Here is a 24,213-nt window from a genome sequence, read left to right on the forward strand (position 1 = left end):
TGTTCGTTATTATTATATTGTGTTTGTAGTTTCTTTATAGTTTCTCGTCGATGAAGGTAATTAATTTTGTTTACAAAGTAACCAACACTTATGTATAGTACGACCTAAAATCAGACTTATGTATAGTACGACCTAAAATCAGTACAAGCTTACATAAACATATCTAAATACGGCTTACCACTGGATTTGTCCCATCTTCCACTGTTACAGTAATCTGGTATTCATCTGTGTGCTGTAATTAACGTAGTACGGCCGATTGTCAGTAATTAAATGTCACTGCAATATAACTCACACTTTTTAAGCTGAGAAAAACAAATCTACATAAAAGACAAGAGAATTGTGGTGATAAAAAAAGCAAAAGGACATCGCTCAAATTCGATGTTCATGGCCTTATCATTGACAAATGTAATCAAAATGGGTTAATGTGTACAAAACAATGATCTGACTGCGACATTAAAACATGGTAAACGAGGTAAATGTGTGAATGTAGGAACATCAGAGCTAGATTGTTTTCTTTTAAAAAGCCCATGCTAACCTTACCTCTCTGTCCAATGCTGTTTTCAAAGTAACGACTCCAGAGCTTGGATCAACCATAAACAGGTTGTTTGAGACTTGTCCTGAGACTCCGTATGTCAGGATATCACCATCAGCATCAGTTGCACTCAAGGTGTACACTGTAGCTCCTGTCATGGAAGGTAGTCATTCGAGCATAACAGACATATTTCATTTTACAATTAATCATGTCATTAAACCATACTTTCATTGTGGAGTCAAACTATGGTCGCAAAATCATCATCCAAAGAGGCATATTCACACATACATTGTACACATTGCACCTACCAATTGCTGTGTCTTCAGGAATTTGAAGGTAGTCCATTCCTGCTCTGAAGATTGGAGGCTGGTTGGCCTGTGCATCTAATTATAATATAACAAGAGACATCCATTGTGAATCCAAAGGTCAAACCATTGCGTAACAGAAATAGACAGTTTAAATAGTAGCACCAAAAAACAGCGTCCATAAAAGGGGGTAAGTGTAATTATGAACTCACCGCTTCTATAGAGAATGCACACCACACCCAGCACAACTGCTTGTCTCCACATGGCGTTTTCCATTTCCTCTTCTAAAATGCAAAAGGTAAGAAATTAGTACATATAATATGGGCTAAATGAACCACTTACACGTTCAAATCTGTTCATTTATGGCCCAAAGTGTACACTTTTCGTCGATTGGTCAAGACATAACCAGCATGCCAAACGTCATACTACATGTATAAGCAACCCATTAGCAATGTTGGTTATGTCGTTCAACCAGTAGTGTCACGTTTACGCCACCTAAACTACATGTATCCTGGCGAAAATAAATAGTGGACCTTTACAAGGTCAGTGTTTGCTAATGGGGGTGGTGATATATGGACTGTTGACCCGTGTTGTGTTGTAGTGTCCAAAGGAGCCACACATTACAGAAAACAAATCAAACTGTGCCAGTCCTAATGCACCCTGGGCACAACAATAGTGCCGTTCAGCCATCATATGTGACGTTAAATAATTACATTTGTACACAGGTGGTTGTATTCTTTCGGTCAAGGGCAAATTTAATACCTGCCACCCTCGTTAATTGAAACAAAGCCGTTGGAAACAACGTTTGTTTGTGTGCACAGGCAACAAAGGCATTTGATGTCTTGCTTTTTGTAATAAAAAAATGAGAACACAACCAAACATATGTCATATTCATGTTGCGTTTGACTAGTCATTTAGTACGTGACTTAATCTTTTAAAATCAAAGTTACGCGAGAAGTTTGACAACAAAAGTCTTGCTTAACAGGGCCTGGTCATATATGTCGCAAACTTAGGGCACTCTTGGTATTGTCGTTTTCGGGTTGTACAAAAGCCAGCTGGCTTGTTAACGAAAGGTTGTCTTACGTATACACTCTCAATGGTGGTAGGTTTTGTCTCAACCTCGTTGAAAACGGCATCACAATCGTACCGAAAGGCGACCTACAACAAATATGACCGCATGTTTACTAAAATATCTAGACTAATTTTTTGCCTAGGATGACAAGCGCCCTAGAACTCTACAAACTAAGGCAAATATCTCCAGGTATTGTTGATAGGCTAGGAAAGACATGAAAGAACGCACCTGTTACGTAATCTTACCGACTGGTCTATGGTGCCTCAGCACGATATCACCCTTTCTTACGTTCCTGTATTTTAGCTGTAATTTACTTCCGTGTACAAACATCCCCGTGGGTCTCTGCGTGAGATCGCCGCCACTCTTGTACTCTGTCCTCTGCAGTTTGAATGGCGAGCGCAAAAGGCGCTACTATTCTTCTAGTAGCCTCTTCTGACCTTAGAAAATTTTCGGCAGCATGGCAGTGTGACAGATGCTATGTCGACTTTACTTCTGTGTATATGGATATTACTACTGTGAATCATGTAACACTGTGCGGCATGGAAGGCAGCCGGATCAGAAGTTCGAAATTCGCCTAATTACCTCACAACCCTCAAAATACAACTTTCTTGGCGAAGCTGACAATCAGTTTTTGACAGAATTGTGTTAGTCGGTGAGGTGACTAACATCAGTAACACTTGGTTTATCACCAATCTGGGTCACGGACACAAGGAAATCAACAACGGTACAGTTCCCAGTCATTTTTACACAAACAACGGTAACTCGGTTAAGCACGCTTGTATGTGTGACATGTTACACGCGCTAGTGTGGAAGTTGAATGACGGCCACAGCAAAGAAGCTGCCTTTCTACCGGATGGTAACGGAGCGTTTTTGAGCAATGACCTATTACTTTATGATTAGAATATGATTCATGATGCAATAGTGTGGTTTGAAAGACAACAAAACACACAAAACGTACGGAATGAACTTCTTTATCAATGCAATTAGGTGAAGAGATATGAGACCCACCCTTTTCGGTACCAAGACGGCTGAATTTTGTACGACCACACGACGTTTGCGGCCAGGCACTGAAAGATTTTCACCATAGACCTAATAGATTCTCGTATATATCACAAGGCGCATCCCTACCCCCAGTGCATGGAGGTACTCGTATGCCCAGTGTTGCGTAGCCCCCCGAGCTAAAATCATCATGTGTGGTCATGTATGTCAGCAGGGTATCTCACAGATTCAATGGATCATCTTTGTATGTTTTTGTATAACTCACCCTAAGCTTAAATGGACCAACTTTCTCGGCCTAGAAATAGCACTCCCAAACTCCTAAACAATTTTGTGTATACAGCGTTTCCGCCTATTGAGTTGACTAAATCAACCGTATGCTGTGCTGCCCTAAAAACAAAACCATTGTGTTCGTACGTCCTCCAAGCAAATGTAGGGCCAGGGTTCAATTTTTTTTTTCTCTCTCTATCGGTCTACATTTCTCTCTCTTCCCCTACACGAAGAGTAAAAAGTGATTACTACCAAAATCGCAGTAAAAAGCCGAGAATTGTTTAGTTTTAAGACTGTGAGAACGAAAGAAACTTCTTTTGGTTTCATGTTATGCGGACAGTTTCAATCTGTGGTCGAAGAATTCACATCTGGGGATGTTGATTTATTTTTCTTATCTCATGGCTAACCGCAGGCGGATTTCGGTGGCAACGAGGCGGGACCTGTCACCAGACTGTTTGATAATCAGATTACGGTCAATCATGCCCCCCTCGCTTGTCCACATTTTACTAGTCTCCAAGCAGAACGGGTCTGCTTTGAGATTAATATTTTACCATGTCGACAGCCAGGTTTCTGGAAAGAGTCACCTGTGAAATCTTCACTTTCACCCTGCTGAATAGAATGATAATAAACCGAGGAAGATTTGGACTCGCCAAAAGTACTGATTCATGTACTGAATGGTCAGACTTTTTTTTTATTACAACAAGTACTTTTGAGCAATGACACTTCATCAAGACACTCCGTATGTAGTACATTGCCTTGACCCATGGATAACACAATCTGGTGTATATACACATGACTGGCGTTGAAAGGGGATGATCTAGATTTGTCGAACTAGATAAAGATGCTGCACAGTAAGATGGTATTTGGGCTGTCACTCACACAGCGAGGAGCCTGTGTAAACTGGCCATCAGTCTCTCCCAGGGCTGTAGGCTGAGTTTCCTCGGTACTGTGAGCTTCTATCCCATAGGACCAACCGAGCCTGCCTCGGTGATTTTTGCGTGACTGAATCCAATTATCGGCCTTCCTCATGGGGACTGTGGCAAAATTTCATCGGGGATGTGTTGGCCCTGATACCGAAGAGTCGGCTTATGTGGGCCCCCGTAACAGTCTGGATTCTAGGTTATCTGTTCACAGTCACTTGTCTCATGATAGGTAATCTGTGAAATCCCCTGTGCTTGCGTCTGGATCTTTTGTAGCGCTAACTTGACAAGACAACACATTTCCCTACGCGTCTGCAAAGTTTGAATACTCTTAGGAATTTTTGGTGTTGATGTGTACAGTAAATGGTTTGAGTCTTGATAGTGGGTCTGTTTGTAGTTTTCCTTTACGCAGACGTCGCTACAACAACATCGATTCAACTGTTCCCAACTCTTCTTCATCCATGAATTACTAATGCAACAATCAGTAATGTTTTGATTGAAAGAGATGTGTTACTTCTATTCTTTTTTGTTTCACCGGGAACATGGCACAGCGCTATCACGGTGGCCCAGAATCGAGTGAGAAACGAACGACTGATTTCGCCGGTGACAGAACCCAGCCGGAGATAAGATACCGTATCCAGTATGGGACAACAGCGTATTACGGGGGCAAGTCGGAAGCTTGGCGGGTGACAGGACTGTTTGTTTAGAAGATCAGAGTGCAGTTGAGTGCACAACGATGAATATTTACCAGTGGAAAAACATGAAAACATTGTATGTGTGATGAAATCTGTACCATCTTTTGGTTCGAGATCCTAGCTCTCCAAAAGACTGATTCCTTCTGCATACCCGAAACTGATCATCATTCTGTGAACTGTTTAGTCCTCTTTCTGTCATCACTCAGTGAAGACCACAGATTTTGTTAAATTGCACAGGTACAGGTCTGCACCTTAAAGTTATCAGTACCTTTACCTGTACCTGATATATGTTACCTCTAGGTACGTAGTGACCAGCATGCATGGCTTCCACAGGTAATACATTGTACCTAGTCTGGCGCATTGGATACTTTCTGAAAAATTTTTTTAAAGAAAAAAAAAGCCCAAATCAAATAGGAGATCACGAAGGGTAAACAAGCTGGAATTCCCTGTCATCTTTTCAAAACCTTGTTTACGTTTCTCCTGGCTGACTTTTTTTAATCCACGAAAACCCAAAGGCATTTTATTTCGTGACCCAGATCGTGGCACGACCTTTTCTGTTCTATATCAGTGGTCCATGGGGACACCTTTATGATTTATATACTGTCTATGTATGTTTGGTACGGTATGTTTGGCAATCACAAAGTAAGATGTGCATGCACAGGGTGAAGTTTACAGTAGCTACCAAGAATGGAACCAAATATTATCCGTAAGCTATGGATGTCCAACACTTATGGTTAGGACGATATTAGACGACAATCTTACTACGTGACCTGACCCGGGCGAAAATACTAGTCATTTCTTAATTAACATATCAAGTTGAATCAACCTCATCACATTGCATAATAATCACATTGAAGGGAAAAAAGGTTATATATTCTAGCTCCCAGAATTTGCAACAAACGTTTATTAGACAGAGAGCAAAAAGATGTGACGCGATTTCGACTTAAAACTTCTTAAGCTTGATTAAAATCCATGCATGTCATCGTAACACCACTAACGACTCATTGAGACTTCCTTTGTAAGTTGTAACACAGGTGAGAAACTTCAGCATAATCCTCTTAGAGAAGACGCACACGGTCAAGGTCATCACGGATAGTACCCTAGCCTGCTGTCCCCAGGCGATGACGACTTCATCATGCATATTGTATATTTTGCCAACAGGACTTCCAGCTGAAGTATTCTCCATGGAGAGGAGTTCTCACGCTCAGGACGGGAAGCGGGAGACATTTGTGCCGGTTGGCCGCACGAACCTAATGTTCGCCAAACGTTCTACACATACAAAATCCCTCAGTCGCATAAATGTATCCCTCATGCATTCTAGATCTCCGACAGGCAAACATTTGGAACAATTTTAGGGAAATACATCAAATAATGTCTCAATCTTGGAGACTACATGCTAATATCTTGCTTAAACTAAACATATATTTTATTTACTAATGTGATACACTATTACAGGTTCAACTCCTTTTCGCTTCTTGAGACAGTTGTAGATGTACGAACATATTGAGCTAATGATACATGGTTTGTCAACTTTCAGAAGGAATGCTAATTTTTCTGTTTTATCTAAAGCTGGGGAACTTAAATTTTATATAGGTATAGAGGGAATCTCTCTCATTTCTATATAATGTACAATCAACTACAAAATGACACGCATCCTCAATTTTAACTAAATCCTTAGGCTTTGTTGTAGAGGAAATTTTGCCTTCCACCATATTAACACGGACGGACGCATGCCACGGTGTGTATAGTGATGTCTGTTTACAGCGGCGCCTAGCGCACCTTTATTGTGCTTCACCGGTAGGTAGGGTATCGGGTCTAAACGGGGGCGATAAAAACGACGTTAACATTCCAGACATTCTTGCGTTGTTTAGTTCATATTCACAATCTGTTTTTCTGTTGAGTGTCCTCAAATCGTCCGAAACGGCACTAGATTATCATGACACTGCTTAGGGCGCGGTTACGTTTGTCGTACAGTTGTCGCACGATCGGAAACATTCTTGGGATAGTCGTGCGTAGGTCGTACAAAATCCAACTGTTTTTGTCATACGGAAGAAAGGCTTATGGCCGCCGTAGATCTTCTTGTGAGCGGTTGTTTCAGTCACAGCCTGCTTGAAACTCTACCACATCACAAGCGTACCATGGCTTAGGGCGAATGTGTCCGATCCGTTATTGTGTGCTACTATACTACAGAGTCAGTATGGGTGACGATGGCTGGTCAAACCATCGAGCAACACAACAGCCCTAAACCCGGACATCCGTGAAACAAAGCCCGGGATTGGTAACTCGATTCCCCGCCCTTTGCAGTCGCGGGAGGTAAGGGTGCGGGCGCGCGCTTGATACGATCCGTATAGGGTTGCAATATTCGGATAATAGCAACAAAGTGGGGATAAAATGGGAGGCGCACTGCTGGCGATTAGGTGTGAGAAAACTTGTCCGTGATCAGTCACCTGTTGAATATATTGTTTTAACACCTTTGAACAATAAAACACGTCGCTCCTTTAAGTCACTTTCAACCTGAACCTTCTTAAGAAGTAGCATTGACTATTTGGACACGTAGTGAACGGTACCTGATCCCCCATGAACGAAAAGCTTTCTAGAAAGACAATATTGAAAGAGAAAAATCAATTACGTGTGAAAAGATAACCGAGATCTATATCTTTTACTTTATTGACCAACGATGAAATTTGGGAGGATTATCGCTGTTTAAAAGGCTCCTTTCTCACAGGTGTTTTTCAAAGACCAGATGCGTACAGCTGTACGTGTTATTGCCTCGGGCAATGCCCCTATGTCGATATAGAACGCTTTGAAACAGAAATTACAGAAGTACATTAATCTATTCAGGCACGCAATAACTGAAACCAATCATTTTTTCATGAACACTTGTTTGTCCATTATGTTGATTCTACTAGGTTAGCTTAGTGCAACACTTTTGTCTACTATGTATGTTTAACTCGTGCACTATTTGCTCCTTAGGTATACCATAGACAGCCTGTACCTAGCCCTTCGAATTCGAGGCATGAATGCACAATAAAAGTCTTTCATCTATAAATACCACAGCGTTTGGACTTCCTGAATCAGTTCCTTGTTTTGCCGGTCCGTTTGCTTTGCTTGCCTTTGTAGTGTGAAAGGTCAGGAGTTGCTGATAATTTATAGTGAATAGCTTCTTGCTACGTCACGGTAGCCTACGTATTGCCCCGCCGTTATTTTTACAACCACAATTGGTGCCAGGCACTACCATGGAGTACTTATGACTAATCGACGGCGTCGCTTTCGAGACAGAGGGAAGAATAACAATTAGAATGGAGAACACTTCATATAGCAAGGTTAGTCATAGGGAATATAACGGCCAGGTTGTCACCGGTGCACCGTGCACTTGTCAAGCTACCTTAGCGGCAAAGCTATTCAAGCAAAACCCCACCCCGACAGGTGTTTGGTGAGGTATCATTGGCTAACCCAGCAACCATGCCAGCTTGCAGAATGTGTGTGTGTGCGCGCGCGCGCATGTGTATGTGTGTGAGTGTATGTGTGCATGTGTGTGTGTGTTAAGAAAAATCTCTAGTAGAAAATGTACCCAAGTGATGGGAAACACAAAATAGTACATTAAATGCATGTTAATGTCAAATACTACTAATCAATCACTCAGAATCAATAATTCATTTATTAGTTTGATCTACAGATGTTTTGTTTTGAACTTGGACTTCCGAGTGAGTACACGGTTACATGAATGTATCACCAATTTTACCATTTCACGTCACTGGCATAATCTAAAGCTAATCAAGAGAGGTGGAAATGCTGATAAATTTCAATCTAAATAGATTTGTTATCAACAAGTCTGGGCAAAGGGCGTCAACCTGGCCGCCCTTTGATACTTACGTAACTACTCTTGTCCCGAAAACACCTTTGCGGAAGTAAGATACAGAGACTGCAATATTATTACTTTTTGTCTGCTTTACAAAACATCCAAGAAGTATGAATATAGCAAAACGGGAGATACCACTCTTTAACGCTTTGCAATGGCGTTGTTTTTGACAGAACCGTGACGCGCAGGTGTAGTGCTCCCCCATAAGTACCAGTGGACCGGTCCGATAACTGCACCATTACTTCATTGTTTGAGCACGGCGGGCTTGTTTGCAGTTCTATCGATGGGTGAAACGGGACACTGCTGGGAATTTCGTGTAAGGTTCTCTCACTAAACCATCCAGGGGGCAAGTAAGGTGTTGTTGGAAGTATTTCTGACAGAATTCACCCAAGACTGGCCTTGAAGCGGAAGAGGAACACCGCTGTCGTCTGCCAGAAACAACATTGGCACCACGGACCGACCTGTGCCCACAACTCAAGGTGTGAGGGGGTTTGTTTCCAACGAACCGTCGGAAACTGGATTGCTTTTGACTCCCTAATTAGAGTTGGCGGAGCCACTTCTGGACTTGGAGAGTGCTTTGGAAGAACTGGAAACCAGAAGACGTTGAAGAGGTTCCATAATATCGAGCAGAAAACGGGAAACATATAACGGTACATCGTCAGTCTGTCACCCCGGGGCTATTTGACTGTCCCGTGCACTGCTGTAGGTACAGGTGAGTAACCTATACCAACGTTTCCGTGTGCTAGATGTCGTTACGTGCTAAAAACCGGCATAAATACTGGTTTACTAGTCCCTTTCCTCACGCCCTACTTGGCAACAATCCATTAGTAGGATTTAGAGGGGATACATCGAAAACGTGCGGATGCCCTCGTGTGATGAAAGGGACCATTTATCCCGCTGAGGCAGATTTAGATCAATCCTGCCGAACAAAAGCGGCTGATGGCTTACTCAGCCGGGGCACAACATGGCGGACCCACGGTTCACAGCTGGCCCACCACTAGAACATTCCAGGGAGGGGCCCAGCAACTTTTTCCTGCCAGTTTTTCCTTTCCCACTATACAGTGGGTAAATCATAATACGTTTGGAGGAAGTGACATAGTCTGGGCGGCTCCAAGCTATCGCAGTTAAGGTCTAACACACCTGTTCGTCCTGACCACACCCTATACAGGTATATATAGAATATCACAAACAATAGCGACATATTTTTGTGAGGTATCGGAAAAAAAGGGGGTGGGTAGGAAATATTTAAAAGCTCTGACCAAAAAACAGTCCAATTGTTGCAGTTAAAACAAGATTATGTATTGATTGGGAATGTTCTGGGTCAGTGACAACTGTTACAGGGTGGCTTTCACAATCTCTGCATGGTCATAACTACTGGGAAAACACAACCTACTGTGTATTGTAAACATGTACTAAAAGTGCTGTTAACGTTACGAAGGTTAAAGAAAGTTTACTATATTCCTCCTTAATTTCCTTCTAAACTTTTTACCTTCATACCTATGATGGGTAAGTTTCAAGGTGGCTACACACAGTGCCCTCCCCCCCATTTAAGTTATTGAGCTTTGGACTTTAGATGACAGTGCTATATAGTTTATGGTCAAAACGTGACCAAAAGAAATCTTGTGGACTGGCCTACTTGTTTTTGATGTCCTTTAAGGGCCCTTGAAATACCTGCGGAACCTCGACAGGTGTGCAAACCATCTTAAGGGCATCTTTAATAAAGAGTGGTAGGCCTCTTGCTTTTAAGCTCATTCAAAGTCTCAATAGACAGTTTACATAGTAACATTTAAAAAAGAAGATTTTTAATGTGTGTTTTGTTTTATGATTTCTGTATTTACAATCATTGTGTAGGTTTTAATAATCAATGATCATTTAATGAATTCCCATACCCGTTAAATGTTGAATGTATTGTACAGACTATATTTAGTGTTAATATATTAAATACATTTATGTGTTTTATGATATGTGAATAACTACTTAAGAAATCTGGAACAGGAAGTTTGCTATATTACTAAGCCTGCAAGACAACAGAGCATTGTAAATCAATAAGGAAATGTACTACACAAAAGACAAGAACCCACATCCTTACTCTAAATTGCCTTAAGAAGTCAACAAACTGTGTGACAAGAACAAAAAGGTACAAAATTGAGGTGCTATTTTGAATTCAAAAAGAAACTGTATTGCTATATTTGTTTACAGTATTTTAAGTATTCTGTCAGCTGTTAATGTACTGTAATGCTTAATACCAGTATTGATAGTTACACATAAAACGATTTCAACAAATTCAAGAAAAGAGGGTTCAGAAAAAATAAACTAAAATCATGCATTCTTTTAGCAAGGATCATTCTGCAAAAATAACCGAAGCGCCATGCTTGGCTTTTTAAACCGGATGAAGAGTGGAAAATAACACGGTTGCTTTCTGGGCCAGCTATGACGTACCAACATGTAGTTGTACATTAACCACACCTTTTGCAAACATCAAAGGCCTTCTTTGATAACGTTGTTTTTGAACTGCAACCTGTTGGCAGCTTGTTGAATTTGTTGACAAGGAAATGTATGCAGTAACTCGTGTTAAGAGAGAAAAGAAGCAATTCAAACTGAACCGTCTAACGGAAACAACCTCAATTTGGTAAAGCTATTCTTTAAAAGTAGGGGGTATTATTCAAAAGGTAGGGACCCAAGAAAGACCCAGTTGTTGCATGTTCTGTGATTGAAGATCTTTTTTCCTTGTTCAGGTAGGTTTACACTTGCAAGCATTATGTGTTTATTATATGATTGGTATGAAAACTATGAAATGCCTGTTCTCAAGATATGTAATTTTCATATTGTATACTTTTGTTTATTTCAACCTTAGTTTGAAGTCGTGAAGAAAATGGGCCAGTACAGAGGTCACATATGAAGAGAAGACTATATACTTTACTAGACTAAACATTTTTTAAAGTTTCAAAAATATATACCGGTATTCATGTACAGAAAATGTCCTTGAAAGATTTGGTTGAACTCTTATCAATGTTTTCCATCCATAATATGCAATTACCACAGATAGGAAATTAAATCATATTCATGCCCATTAGCAATACACAGGCCAGGTTTAATAAAAAGGCAGCAGCTAAAAGCATTACTAATCTGCTTATGTCTACCAAAATAGGTTTGTCTCCTGTACATGTAATACGACCTTGCCTGTAGAGCACTGTGAAAGCTTGTGGTGTAATGGGTTGGGAACCTTCATTCATTCCAGTTAATTCAATCAGGAGTAGAAAATCAATTAGCATATGCCTGTCTGTCCTGACAATTTCCGTACTTGGTTGAACAGCAGGAGGAAGCTTTTGGTTTGTGGGCTAATCTATTTTAAAGTTTTGGGGCCTACAATATTTCAAGGATAACAAGGATTTCTCTTTTGTACACTTATGGCCTTTAAAAACATACAAAAGGGAAATTGTTGGAAAGTATTTACTTCAAAATCTATGATGCCTATTGCGAAACAACAGACCACTGTTATCACAGCAAAAAAAATCCCAAGAGGGACAAATTTGGCTGTTATTAGAATTTAAAAGCTTCTGGTGCATTCATAATCAATGAGCTAGATATTTGAAAAGAATAAAATAACATTTCTAACAGGTGACCTTTGTGGGTCATTTCCAATGTCCTTGGTCAATTATCAGCAGAAATTCCTGTTCATTTCAAGCTGGTTCCATTTAACAATTTTTTTTCAGATTTGAACTCAAGCTCTGACTTTAAACATAGTTTTAAATCAATTACTTGTCCAACCGATCGGACATCCAGCTAGTAATGTCCCTATGTGGGTACTAGTAATTGTGGCCTTCCCTAGTGTACAGTGTATACGTTATCTGACTGAAACAATGGCATATCAGAGACGTGAGACACCTTGGTTGTACTAGTATATGCATAGAGAACTAATCTGTCCAGTGTTTTCAAAACATAAGCATGAAACGAGGTAAATTTTGGGTGGGTTTGTTTCTTGGCAACTCACAAACTTTAAAATATCTAAGCCACATTTCCTTCTTTGTACATCGACACCTGCTCAAGATAGCAGGCAAAACACTTGTGACCTTTTGACTGAAAGCTTGGCCAACCCCACTGATATAACTAAGTGCTGTGTTGCAGATATGTCACACAAATACCAATGGTGTTTGAAGTACCTAAAAATGGTAGACATTGTTATGCTTGGGTGTAGCATGTTTTCTCAGGGGCAGGTGCTTTGTAACAGGTTTGGAATGCATGACAAAGTTGATTGTGGACAAAAGAATAACAGAATCGAAAAAGGCAAAACCAGAGAAGACTCAGAAATGATATCAGAAAATCAAATTGTGACAGGATAAATGTACATTTGATACTAACGGCAAAAAATTGTATTACAGTATTACAAACAACATGTTCTTCTTCATAAGAATGAAAACATTTCGCTTCAGAATCTATTCTTCAAACCCAACATAGAATTCGATGATTAAATTACAAAAGGTGAACCTTGTCTTTTTTATCTGTAACATGATATTTTGTTGATTGATTTTTGATGTGTTATTTGTGTACTGCATAGAAGTTTAGCCTTGTGTTTTGTTGATTGATTTTTAATGTGTTACTTAAGTGTGCTTTTTGGGTCACTGCATTGAATTTGTCTGCTTATCCTGTCAAAGTTCCTGTGTCAGCCATTGATTCTGCCATGTGACTGCCGGTATGGTGACAGGTTCAAGATGATTATCTGATAAAGGCACTATATGTTGACTTTAAGTTAAACATCTGAACACAGAGCTTTTTCCTACCATTTGTGTAGTTTCCCACCTGCTTTGAATATTCCTTCAATGTTCGATTGGTTAATTCTGCACTTATTCTGATTACTGTTACAGTGTATTAAACCAAAGTGTTCATTTTCTTTGTAGCAAATTAAGTTTTTCTCACTTTTTCCCAAGAGAATTATTTTTCCAACTTAAAGGTTTAACTTTTATATTGTTATGTTATGTTGGAACACAAGAACACTTTTTTCTTTTAAATTTGTATATGACTGTGTACAGTTCATTATTAAGGTGCACAGTGCATACCCATAATGATTGTTTTCCATAAACACTTGGAAGAGGTCCTGGCTTTGCCATGGCAATGTTAGTAAATTTGCTCTTACACTTACCACTCAAGCATCATTGCATAATACAAACCCAGGCCCACTTTTTAACAACCTTGTTCCCAAGAGCCCCTGTTGCTGAGAGATGTCTGTCAAACAATTACTCATGTTTCTGACAAGTGTTGATGGTTACATGTAGCTTACTCCAGTTTGCAACATACTTCAATTATCAGCAACTGTCTGATCAAAATACTGCATAAACTAAGTGTCTTTAATGATGGACGAACATCATAAAGTAAGTGCCTTTGCCAGAATATGTGTACATGTGTATGATATTTTTATCATAGGACTGGCTATGATCTTTATTCTAAATTAGACTGACATCAACATTTTCCATGTGTTCTGAAATCCCTAATGCGGGGACCTTTCAGTTGCAAGAACCTCCTTCCCCCTCCTACTGCAAAAATGATTTTCATCATATAAAATAAACTTCATCATTATCAACAATACAGTGTTCAGTTATTGTTGGAGATGTGTCTGATATTTTGGTATCAGGTACTTTTGTCATCAATTATTTTCAATGATTATTTTCTAAACACAGATAACTACAATGCATTTCAAACAAAAAATAAACTGAAGATGTTTTGGTACAAAACAGAATGTGCATATTGTATCTTCTGATAAAAACAACACAAGTGAGGGTTACAATAACAATGCCATGAAAGTATTGATTTTTAGATATCACCTGTTTTGAGCTTTTGTATTCACTGGCCAAACATACCGGTATATTTGTTTAGTTCTGTAAAGCTTTAAGTTTCTATGGCATTATTAAGACCAGTTATTTGCTGAGCACTCATGTGTATTTTAGTTATATCTAAATGTACCATATGGTGTCATACTGAATAAGAAGCTTGCTGATTCAGTCATGGAGAAAATTGTTGTTTTCAATATTTAACATACATTCAGTATTGTTACATGTAAGTGCAAGACTGCTAGGCATGGGAAGATGTTACATGTATGTGTCTTTCTCTCAATGATACCATAATTTATATGGATAATGTAGATAGATCAGTTGTCTTTGAGACTATAATTATGAAATTATGAATATAAAATTATGTGTCTATTAAATTTTTTGTTGAAAATATATAATGTGCATTGCCAGTACTTTGGTTGACTTCTTAGCTTTTGCTTTTCAGAAGTGAAGCAAACACAAAACACCATGTTGTGGAGACAGACAGTTGTACTGGGTGTGGTCGGCATTCTTCTTGGAACAGGTAAGTTTGTAATGATACATTTCCTTGACAGTCCTTTTGTGGATGCTGCTGTTTTAGTGCTACTTTTTTAAGCATATCTTTTTGGTTATGCAGTTTGACCTTTGGATTCACAATGGGCATCGTTTTTCAGGTGTGCAGGCCAACCAGCCTCCAATCTTCATTGACGGAATGGACTACGAACAAATTCCTGAGGACACAGCAGTTGGTAGGTGCAATCACATTAGGCTGTGTACCATGTACAATGTTACTTGCAGATGCCTCCATTTTGACGATCCTTCAAAAGTTTTAAATACAGGGTTTTGATATACATAATTGTATCTTATGGTAGTAGAGTTTGCTGGCTTTCCGCTTTGTCATTCTACAATGAAAGTAGGATTTAATGATACACATTGTATAATGAATTACAAACTGAAATGTATAATAATATAATCCTCGAACCTTCCATGACAGGAGCTACAGTGTACACCTTGAGTGCAACTGATGCGGATAGTGATACCCTGTCGTATGGAGTATCAGGACAAGTCTCAAACAACCTGTTTATCGTTGATTCAAGCTCTGGAGTCGTTACTTTGAAAACAGCATTGGACAGAGAGGTAAGATTAGCATGTAATATTTTCAGGTGGAATATAGCTTAGATGTTCCTTCATGCTAATGCTGCATTCAAACCATACTAACCCATTTTTGTTAAAAGTGACCTTTTGAGACAGCATTGCTATTACTAAGAGGTACTTCTGCGGTGAATTAAGATTTTTCTGTGGGTTAGGTTTTTTGATGGCTATTAAACAGTTTGAGCAATATGAGTACTGTGACATTTAATTCCTGACAATGAATCTAACTATGTTACAGCTAACAGATGAATACCAGATTACTGTAACAGTCTCAGATGGGATAAATCCAGTGGTAAGTATTGAGCATTTACTAATCATGACTATTTCTCAGATATGTAGACTATGCCGCACAATTCTGTGGAGCTCTATCTTGTTACTTTAAAAGTTACTTTAAACAAACTGTCCTGCAGTTCCAGAACAAGCTGCTAGGGGACCTTAACTCGCGTGGCTTGTTTCCAAGCACAAGAGCTACCTACGATCCAAAATTCATGACCCTAGCATGTCCAGATCGCTAGATATCAAGACCAGAAGTTCAGCTGCAGTACCAAGGGAAGCTACTAGGTGGCCAAAAATCTCATCATTCCTAGATTTAGTCACACCGTACGGACCAACCAAGTATGAAACCAATCCATCCAGCTGTTCTTGAGTTATCTTGCTGACAAAATTTAATTTCCTAGGGAATGCATTCGTGGAATATTTCAACTCAATCGCAGTACTATTACCAATTGCTCTGCCCCTGAGGCATCGCCAAAAAACATGCTAAAACCAAGCATAATTGTTTAGAAAGTGTTGGATCTAAATGCATGGATACGTGTATCTAATGGTTTACTTTCCTAGGTACAACAAAACCCAACCATCTTCATAACTGATGCCAACGACAACAGTCCAGTGTTCCAGGGTATTCCTTATGAAGTGGATGTCAATGAGGTGAGTTAAACTGCAGTCTTTTTCTCAAGCTCTCTGATGTTATTATGATCGAAATAAGTATGATCATAATCATTCTACACAAAAAAAGGAAAATGTCTGGTAAATTTGTCATCACAGGGAAATTTTGTTTCAGAAGTGTGTTAAATTTGATATCTACTGATTTCATATTGAAATGTAACTTGGTTCTTGTCCTTGTGTTTTTCAGAACTACTTTGACATGACCCAAACCAGCATATTCAGAGTGAGGGCAACTGATGCAGACCAAGGGATAGGTGGAACTGTGTCCTACTATCTAGAGGTAAGTGGCTACACATAAAATAATACATTTGAGTTTGCTATTGAATTTGGACTTAATTAAACGTTGAAACTGTCATGTCTGTAATTTTGTTTTAATGTTTCTTTCACACCAGGCTGGAGATGAAACAAAGTTTGGGGTTGACAGGCCGACAGGAGTTGTGAACTTAAAGGAAGAGCTAGACTATGAGTCATCATCTGTTTATCAACTCCGAATCAGAGCTCAGGTAAGAGGTTTTCACCATACAATATTTTTCTGATAGTAAGTTACTTACTATAATGTATAATAGACATGACAAGGAACATTTAATTTGATACAGTCAGGCTATTGAACTTTCAGCCCTGTAATTAAATAGCATACCAGTTCCAATCACATGTTAATGTACATGTAGAATGCAAAATGAAATGCTTCATTAAAAAGCTGTTGGTAGAATCTGATGTCATCTTTAGCATTTGATTTACAGATTGGTACAAATATCAATGTTCTAATAAGCCCTGTCTAATAGTCAATGTTCTAATAGTCCCCGGCCCTCAGACATGAGGATGGGACTAGATGCAGTGGTCGAAATACTTTTTTTCAGTGCTCTGCAATATTGCAGAAGAGTCAAAATTTTGTTCTGCAATTTGGAAATACTTTCTGCAAATACACAAGCCTTCATACTACAATCTTGCAGGCTTATAAGCATGAACTATTGATTGATATCCAAATTAGTGAAGACAAATTTTTGGAAGTCCAAAAAGAAACAAAAGATAGACAAGTCAAGACAAGGTTGATGCAAATTAGTGAAGAAGCTCCTGTTGTTTCAGAACAGGAGCTTAAGTGTTGTCTTTCCTTGGGGCCAAGAGCGCCAAATCCCAAGTGCCAATTTTTCCTGCTGCAAAATTGCAGATTGTATAAATTTTTCTTCTGCAATCTTGAAAATCTATATGCAGATTGCAGACTGCAGACAGGTATTTCGAACACTGAGATAAGAAGGTAAAGGTAATAATGATACCCTGTATCATACATGTAAATAATCATGTCTCTATCTTCTTGTTTAGGATGGAGGAGGCAGCTTAAATGGAAACCAAGTTTTCAAGACCAGCACCACTGTCCTGATAGTGAATGTTGTTGATGAGGATGATCAGCCTCCTCTGTTCTTGGGACAGCCTTTCTCAACACAAGTCAATGAGGACACCCCACTGGTGAGATGTTGTTTACTCATTTACTTACATGTTAACTTATTTACTTACATGTAGGAGCTGAACTAGTAATACTGCCTGCCTACCTACTGACTAGTAATTCAGACATCAGAGATTGAAATATGTTCAAATCGTTTTTTGAAAACACTTTAAACAGTAGTCTCACAGGAAAATTTACTGAAAACCTAAGATATGTTTATTATTCATGATCCTGCTCAGCCATATTTTGGTACCTTATAGCAGGTTAACTAGTGTTAAATTATTTATTACTTTAACTTATACCATTGGGAGTCTTCGTGACCTTCCTCAAGGACTAAGATCAACTGTAAGTTTAAATGTTATTTCCTGTTTTCCTCTAGGGTACATCTATCATAACTATCAATGCCAGAGATGGAGACTATGGCATCAATAATCCAATTGTTTGTTCCACCGAAGGGGGTAAGTACATTGATGATCTTTCTTGGCAATGTTCCTGTTTATTTACATGTTATGTGTGATCCTGCTTATATGTGTAGTTATTGGGGTGTGGAAGTATTGATTTGGGTGACGGGGTTGAGGGTTTGTGTCTCTGCTTGTGATACATGATAAATATGAAATGTAATATGATAGCTTTGATAACATGGTGTAAGTTGATTTATAAGGATGCAGCATTGAAAATTCATGACAATGCATTGGAAAGCTATTTGCAGTTACACATTGGTAAGGTGCCCTTGTGCTCATGTTTCTGTTTTCTGACAAATCTATCTGTTATCTTCTACTTCAGATGATGGCACCTTCTCCATTGATTCCACCACTGGAGTGATCAGTCTTGCCAAGACGCTGGACAGAGAGAGCAAGAGGGACGAAGGAGGAGTCTATAGTTTTGATGTGCAGGTAGGGAACGTAACATTCAACATGGGTATAGACTTCTTCTTATAAAATCTTAAGTGAAGTCCCTAGTTTCAATGGTTAGCGTTAATTTGTGTCTAAGATGCCTATAGGCTAATTTTTTCATCCGCCCACTTCATTGATTTTTCTTAAAATCTGAGAACCAAGAAATTGGTGCAGCCTCGATCTGCCTAAAAACGTTATGTTTATTCAGTGACACAACATACATGTATATTTTTGTCTATATCTATATTTTATTCATATGTCTATGGATTTTTTACCACTTCATAATAATGTATTTCTTAGGCCTTTAATCACCAAACCTGTATTCTGTTATATTTTGTTTGATCCTGACCTCTTCCCTCATGACCTCAATAAAAAAGCAGCCAGCAGATACAAAGGCACAAAGGCACAAACAAATAAACAATCCCAAACTCCTCCTCTCCAGGCCAGAGAAAACAGCAGTGATGCCAGATCCACCAACACCAGCGTACGTATCACCGTGGTAGACGTGAATGACCAGATCCCCACGTTCTACAATGGCAGCGGAGACTCTCCCCAGGACTACTTCACAGCCACCATTCCTGAGGGCACGTCAGCTGGTATTCCCCTGGGAGGTCTGGACATGAGGGTGGAGGATAATGATGAGGTAAGAATGAGTGGTCTATCTGATGATGGCCATTGGTATGAGTACTGAGATATTGGTGTATTGTATGGGTTATCAGGTATGGGTGATAATCTTACTGATTGCTGTAATAACCAAGACAGCACAAGCTCATTAAACATTTGGGCATTTCCAGTATAAATAAAGGATATTGATTGATTGATTGATTGAAACACAAAGACTAGATTGTTATCCCAACCCTTTTGAGACTCACTGTTCCAGCTATAGCTACAGCTATTTGTTGTAGAATACTACAGACTTACTTTTCAGCACCAAGGAGAGGACCACTGTTCGTGACCCCCATTGAGATATTTAGCTTGCTTGTTTGATGCAAAATAAATGACCTAACCCTTTTTCTCATGTCAGAATATCTTGTATGGCCAAAAGGGCAGCCCAAAACATTTACCCATGGCTGGCATTTTGTTTCTTCTCTATTTGTTTGCTCTAAGGTGAACAATGCAGATCATGATGTGAATCCAAATAACATTTTGTTGCTTCCATCCAGGGTGACAATGGAAGGTTTACACTGACCCTAGATGAAGAAGGCAGCAAGTATTTCCAGGTGGTGCCGAGTACTGTTTATGGACAGGCTGCAGTGAACATCCGAGTCAAGAACTCCGGACTTCTGGACTATGAGACACTACAATCTGTGCAGTTCAAAGTAAGTCCTATTATTCCATTATTTCGAGGTGCAGACCAAAATATTATTTTGGGTGGCTGAGACTGGGTTTGTGTCTATGTCTTAATTGCTCCAGTTAAATGTTGGGTGGGAGGTGATTTTGACAGATGATTGATAGGAAGGTCAAGCCTGAAGGTGACGTACAGGTTGAATTAAAGACCTGATTAAATAACATAATTCAATCCCCTCCACCTTAAGTTCAACAGATTTTTTAAAAGATAGTACCTACGTGGTGTAATTTCAGGTCATTGCAAGAGAAGACATGGCAGCTGAGCATTTCAGCAGTAATGTCACAGTTCTGGTGACATTAGAGGATACCAACGACAACTCTCCAGTGTTCAGCCAGTCTAAGTATGACCTGACTGTAGCCGAGAACTCTCCAGATGGGACTGTTGTAGGAACTATCACGGTAAGGAACTGTTTTGTTTATCAGTATTACCCACTGATTCAAAAGGTTTCATGCCCTAGTCACTTTTGGTTTATAAATTTAGAGTTTGCAGTAGATTTGACCATCTTGATAAATTCTTATTATCAATACAGGCAACAGATTTGGACTCTGGTGAATTTGCTGAAATTACCTACAGTTTGCAAGGGAGCGGGAGTGACAAGTAAGTTGTTTTGTCCATTTTACATTATGAAGATTATTAAAATGTTCTTCACTTTTCCACCACTATTCCAACAAAACCTTTAATTGAATAATTTGTACATGAACAGTTCGGAGCCTTTCTACACCACAAAAGACATCATATCTGGCTTTTATTGAATGATCGAAGCCACCATACTTCCTGGAAACCTGAAATGTCTGATTTCTTGTTTCCCCAGATTTGCCGTCAACAACCTAACAGGTCAGATAACGGTTGCCCAGGGCAACCAGCTGGACAGAGAGACCATCCCGCTGTACTTCCTCACCCTGCTGGCAGAGGATGGCGGCGGGCGCGCATCCAACGTGCAACTCCAGATTACCCTGACGGATGTTAACGACAACGCACCAGCTTTCCAGAGATCATCCACCTTCAAAGTCTACATCCAGGAGGATGCCACCAGTTTTGATGAACCTTTACAAGTTCAGGTAAGTACATTCTTTTTGTACATTCAGTTTTCAGTTTTATGTTAAAACAAGCACATGTGACCATCATCTGACAAGAGAGAGCGGGGTAATAGACAACAACATAAGGCAGCAACAACATAAAAGGTCAAAAGGCCTGACACAGGAAATAGGGTGAAGTTGGGAGTAGGTGGACATTACATGGGTATTTCTGAAGACCCATGTAATGTCCACCTGGGGGAAGATTGACAGGCAGAATGACATGGGTATAAAAGGTCAGACACAGGAAATGGGCTTCGTTACAAAAACCCAAAATTCTTTTTTTAAGACTGGAATGTCCAATCTGTTGTTGCATGTTTTCAGGCATCATTAGTTTTTCCTTATGACAAAACAAAAATAAAGCCTTGAAGGTCAATGTTTAGGAAGTTGTTCTAAACATTATCTTCTATGACCAACAGGCTGTTGACAGGGATGAGGGCATCAACCAAAACATCACGTACTCCATCATTGATGGAAATGATATGAACAACTTCACCATTGATGAAGACAGTGGCATCATCAGCCTGACACAGCCACTGGACTACGAGGCACTCAATGGTCCAGATGAGTTCCACCTGGTTGTTCAAGCAATGGATGAAGGACAGCCCCCTCTAAACTCCACAACAACTGTTATTGTAGTTGTTGAGGTATGTATGAACTACCCACTGTGGTCAGATTTAGCAGAAAGACTTTGAGCAACATCATTGATTCTTAATTTCCACTAGATAGCAATCACTGAGCAAATGTAAAATTGGATTTCTATGACAGAATTGTATGACATTTTGTAATTGAAATATATTGTATATTTACGCAATCACCAGAGACTTACAATATTGTTACTTTCTTATCCTTCTTATTTATCAGGACATAAACGACAATGACCCAGTGTTCCAGCAGAATGTGGTGAATGCCACTGTACCAGAGGATGCTCCGGGAGGTAGGTTGGGAATAGAAAGATTTCTACACTAAAACTCATAATTTTAGCATCATACACAGCAAAAACTGGGTGCACAGCTCAAAATTTGGGTGCACTAGGGCGCATATGCACCCAGTATTTTGAGCACTGTAGAGTATAATCTTATAGCAATATGTATCATTGTGAGACACTGAATTCAGATGATAGTAAGTACAGAGAATGACATCAAACTAAATATTTCTCCTCTACAGACACTCCTGTGGTAAAGTTAAATGCAACAGATGAGGACAGCGGTTTCAATGGGAGGATAGACTACCGCATTGCATCAGGGTCTAAAGACAAGTTCTACATCACCAACGATGGAGAAATCAAGGTAATACCATCTTCACTGGTAATGGAATGTTAATGTTATGGAAAGTTTGTCTTCACCATTTGTGTTGATATCTGAGGAAGATTATATTATGATAATTAGAGAGGTTTGGTACATTTGTAGGCTATGAAATATGGATATATCTTTAGGAATCTTTCCAAGGATCATTTGCTATTACAAAATAGGACCAAAAATTGAATGCATAATACAAAGATGTATAACAAACAGTACTTGTGCCTTTACAGCTGTTAATGATGATTGTTTTCTACTCCTTCAGGTGTCGCCAGGTGGAAGGGTTCCCTTGGATCGGGATCTGTACGGGGACGGTTACACCCTCGTGGTCTCCGCTACGGACCGCGGGAATCCCGATCAGAAGACCGGCACCGCAACCCTCTACGTCACCATCGAAGACATCAACAACAAGGATCCAGTCTTCACCCCTTCGGAGAAGACTGACTCCCTGCCAGAATACCCCGACACCCCTTACCCATCTAAACTGGCCGACATGTCCGCTGTGGACTCTGATGTGGACAGCAACCTTGAGTACACGATAACCTCCATCACGGCACAGGATGAGAACGGACAAGTCAAGACTGTGGACCCAGACTTGTTCAACATCACCAACACGGGTGAGGTGTGGGTGAATGGGGAACTGGACAGGGAGTTTGCAGAAGACTACGTCCTCAGGCTTGAGGTGAACGACACTGCAGCACCATGGCCAAAGGAGCAAACCGCAACAGGTAGGATGAACTTTTCAACTTTGTCATACGAGCACAGGATCATGCCCAACAGTAAAATTCAATATCAGAGCCCTGATACTGAATGCACTTAATGCAATTTTATCAGTATTAGGGTCCAGTCCTTGGTACTGAACACTGTTTCCAGCAAATGCAATTTTATCAGTATCTGGGCCCAGTCCTGAACACTGTTTCCAGTAAATGCAGTGTTATCAGTATCATGTTCCTGTCCTTGGAACTGAACGATGTTTCCATGAAAATGAAATGTTCTTAGAATCAGGGTTCTGTCCATGGTACTGAACAGTGCTTCTATGCAAGTGCAATGTTATCAGTATCAGGGTCCTGTATGCAGAAAAGTATTTCAAGTGATACTTCTAAACTCAGTAAAACTATGTACACTGTAGTCTAACATTATTTTGTTCCTCCTCTTGCCAGCCACTCTGACTATCATACTCCAGGACGTGAATGACAATGCTCCAGAGTTCAGCAGTGATGAGATAGAACAGAACATCCAGGAGCAGCTGCCGGTTGGTCAGCTGCTGGCCACCATCACTGCCAACGACCCGGACAAAGGTCCCAATGGTCAAGTGATGTTCAGCTTGACCGGCACTACCCTCCTGGCCATAGACAGTTCAACAGGTAGGTCCTCTTTACAGTGTAATTACACATCTACAAATGTATTGTTTTTGGTGTCTTCGTCTGTTTGCTTGGGTGATGGTAGTTATTTGAGTCACGAGAACTGAGGGGGGATGGTGTAACCACAGACTTACAGGAAGGTTGAATTGTAGGTTGTGCTAGGCACATATACAGGAAATTAGGTCAAAAATTCTACTGAAAGCTGCTATACTCTGCTGTATTCATGTAAGCCTGTCGGAAAGACATATACCAAAT

At 39.8% G+C, this 24,213-nt stretch overlaps 1 protein-coding gene across 1 annotated transcript in view; it reads left to right on the top strand.

Moving 5' to 3' along the window:
* Positions 1–8,822: 8,822 nt before the first annotated feature.
* LOC109478208 (cadherin-23-like) overlaps positions 8,823–24,213 on the top strand; it is a 28,078-nt gene continuing 12,687 nt past the window's right edge. Inside the window, exons 1-21 of the mRNA XM_019779664.1 lie at positions 8,823–9,361; positions 14,917–14,994; positions 15,125–15,199; positions 15,445–15,587; positions 15,841–15,894; positions 16,440–16,529; positions 16,735–16,827; positions 16,940–17,050; positions 17,865–18,008; positions 18,365–18,443; positions 18,769–18,878; positions 19,321–19,521; positions 20,042–20,197; positions 20,460–20,624; positions 20,756–20,823; positions 21,038–21,284; positions 21,719–21,946; positions 22,164–22,236; positions 22,467–22,588; positions 22,863–23,325; positions 23,758–23,961. Coding sequence (XP_019635223.1) covers positions 14,940–14,994; positions 15,125–15,199; positions 15,445–15,587; positions 15,841–15,894; positions 16,440–16,529; positions 16,735–16,827; positions 16,940–17,050; positions 17,865–18,008; positions 18,365–18,443; positions 18,769–18,878; positions 19,321–19,521; positions 20,042–20,197; positions 20,460–20,624; positions 20,756–20,823; positions 21,038–21,284; positions 21,719–21,946; positions 22,164–22,236; positions 22,467–22,588; positions 22,863–23,325; positions 23,758–23,961 — 2,881 coding nt within the window. The 5' untranslated portion in view covers positions 8,823–9,361; positions 14,917–14,939. The remainder of the gene's footprint in view (positions 9,362–14,916; positions 14,995–15,124; positions 15,200–15,444; positions 15,588–15,840; positions 15,895–16,439; positions 16,530–16,734; positions 16,828–16,939; positions 17,051–17,864; positions 18,009–18,364; positions 18,444–18,768; positions 18,879–19,320; positions 19,522–20,041; positions 20,198–20,459; positions 20,625–20,755; positions 20,824–21,037; positions 21,285–21,718; positions 21,947–22,163; positions 22,237–22,466; positions 22,589–22,862; positions 23,326–23,757; positions 23,962–24,213) is intronic.

The sequence above is a fragment of the Branchiostoma belcheri genome, unplaced genomic scaffold, assembly GCF_001625305.1.
Source record: "Branchiostoma belcheri isolate BF01 breed outbred unplaced genomic scaffold, Haploidv18h27 scaffold43, whole genome shotgun sequence".
NCBI classification, from domain to species: Eukaryota; Metazoa; Chordata; class Leptocardii; order Amphioxiformes; family Branchiostomatidae; genus Branchiostoma; species Branchiostoma belcheri.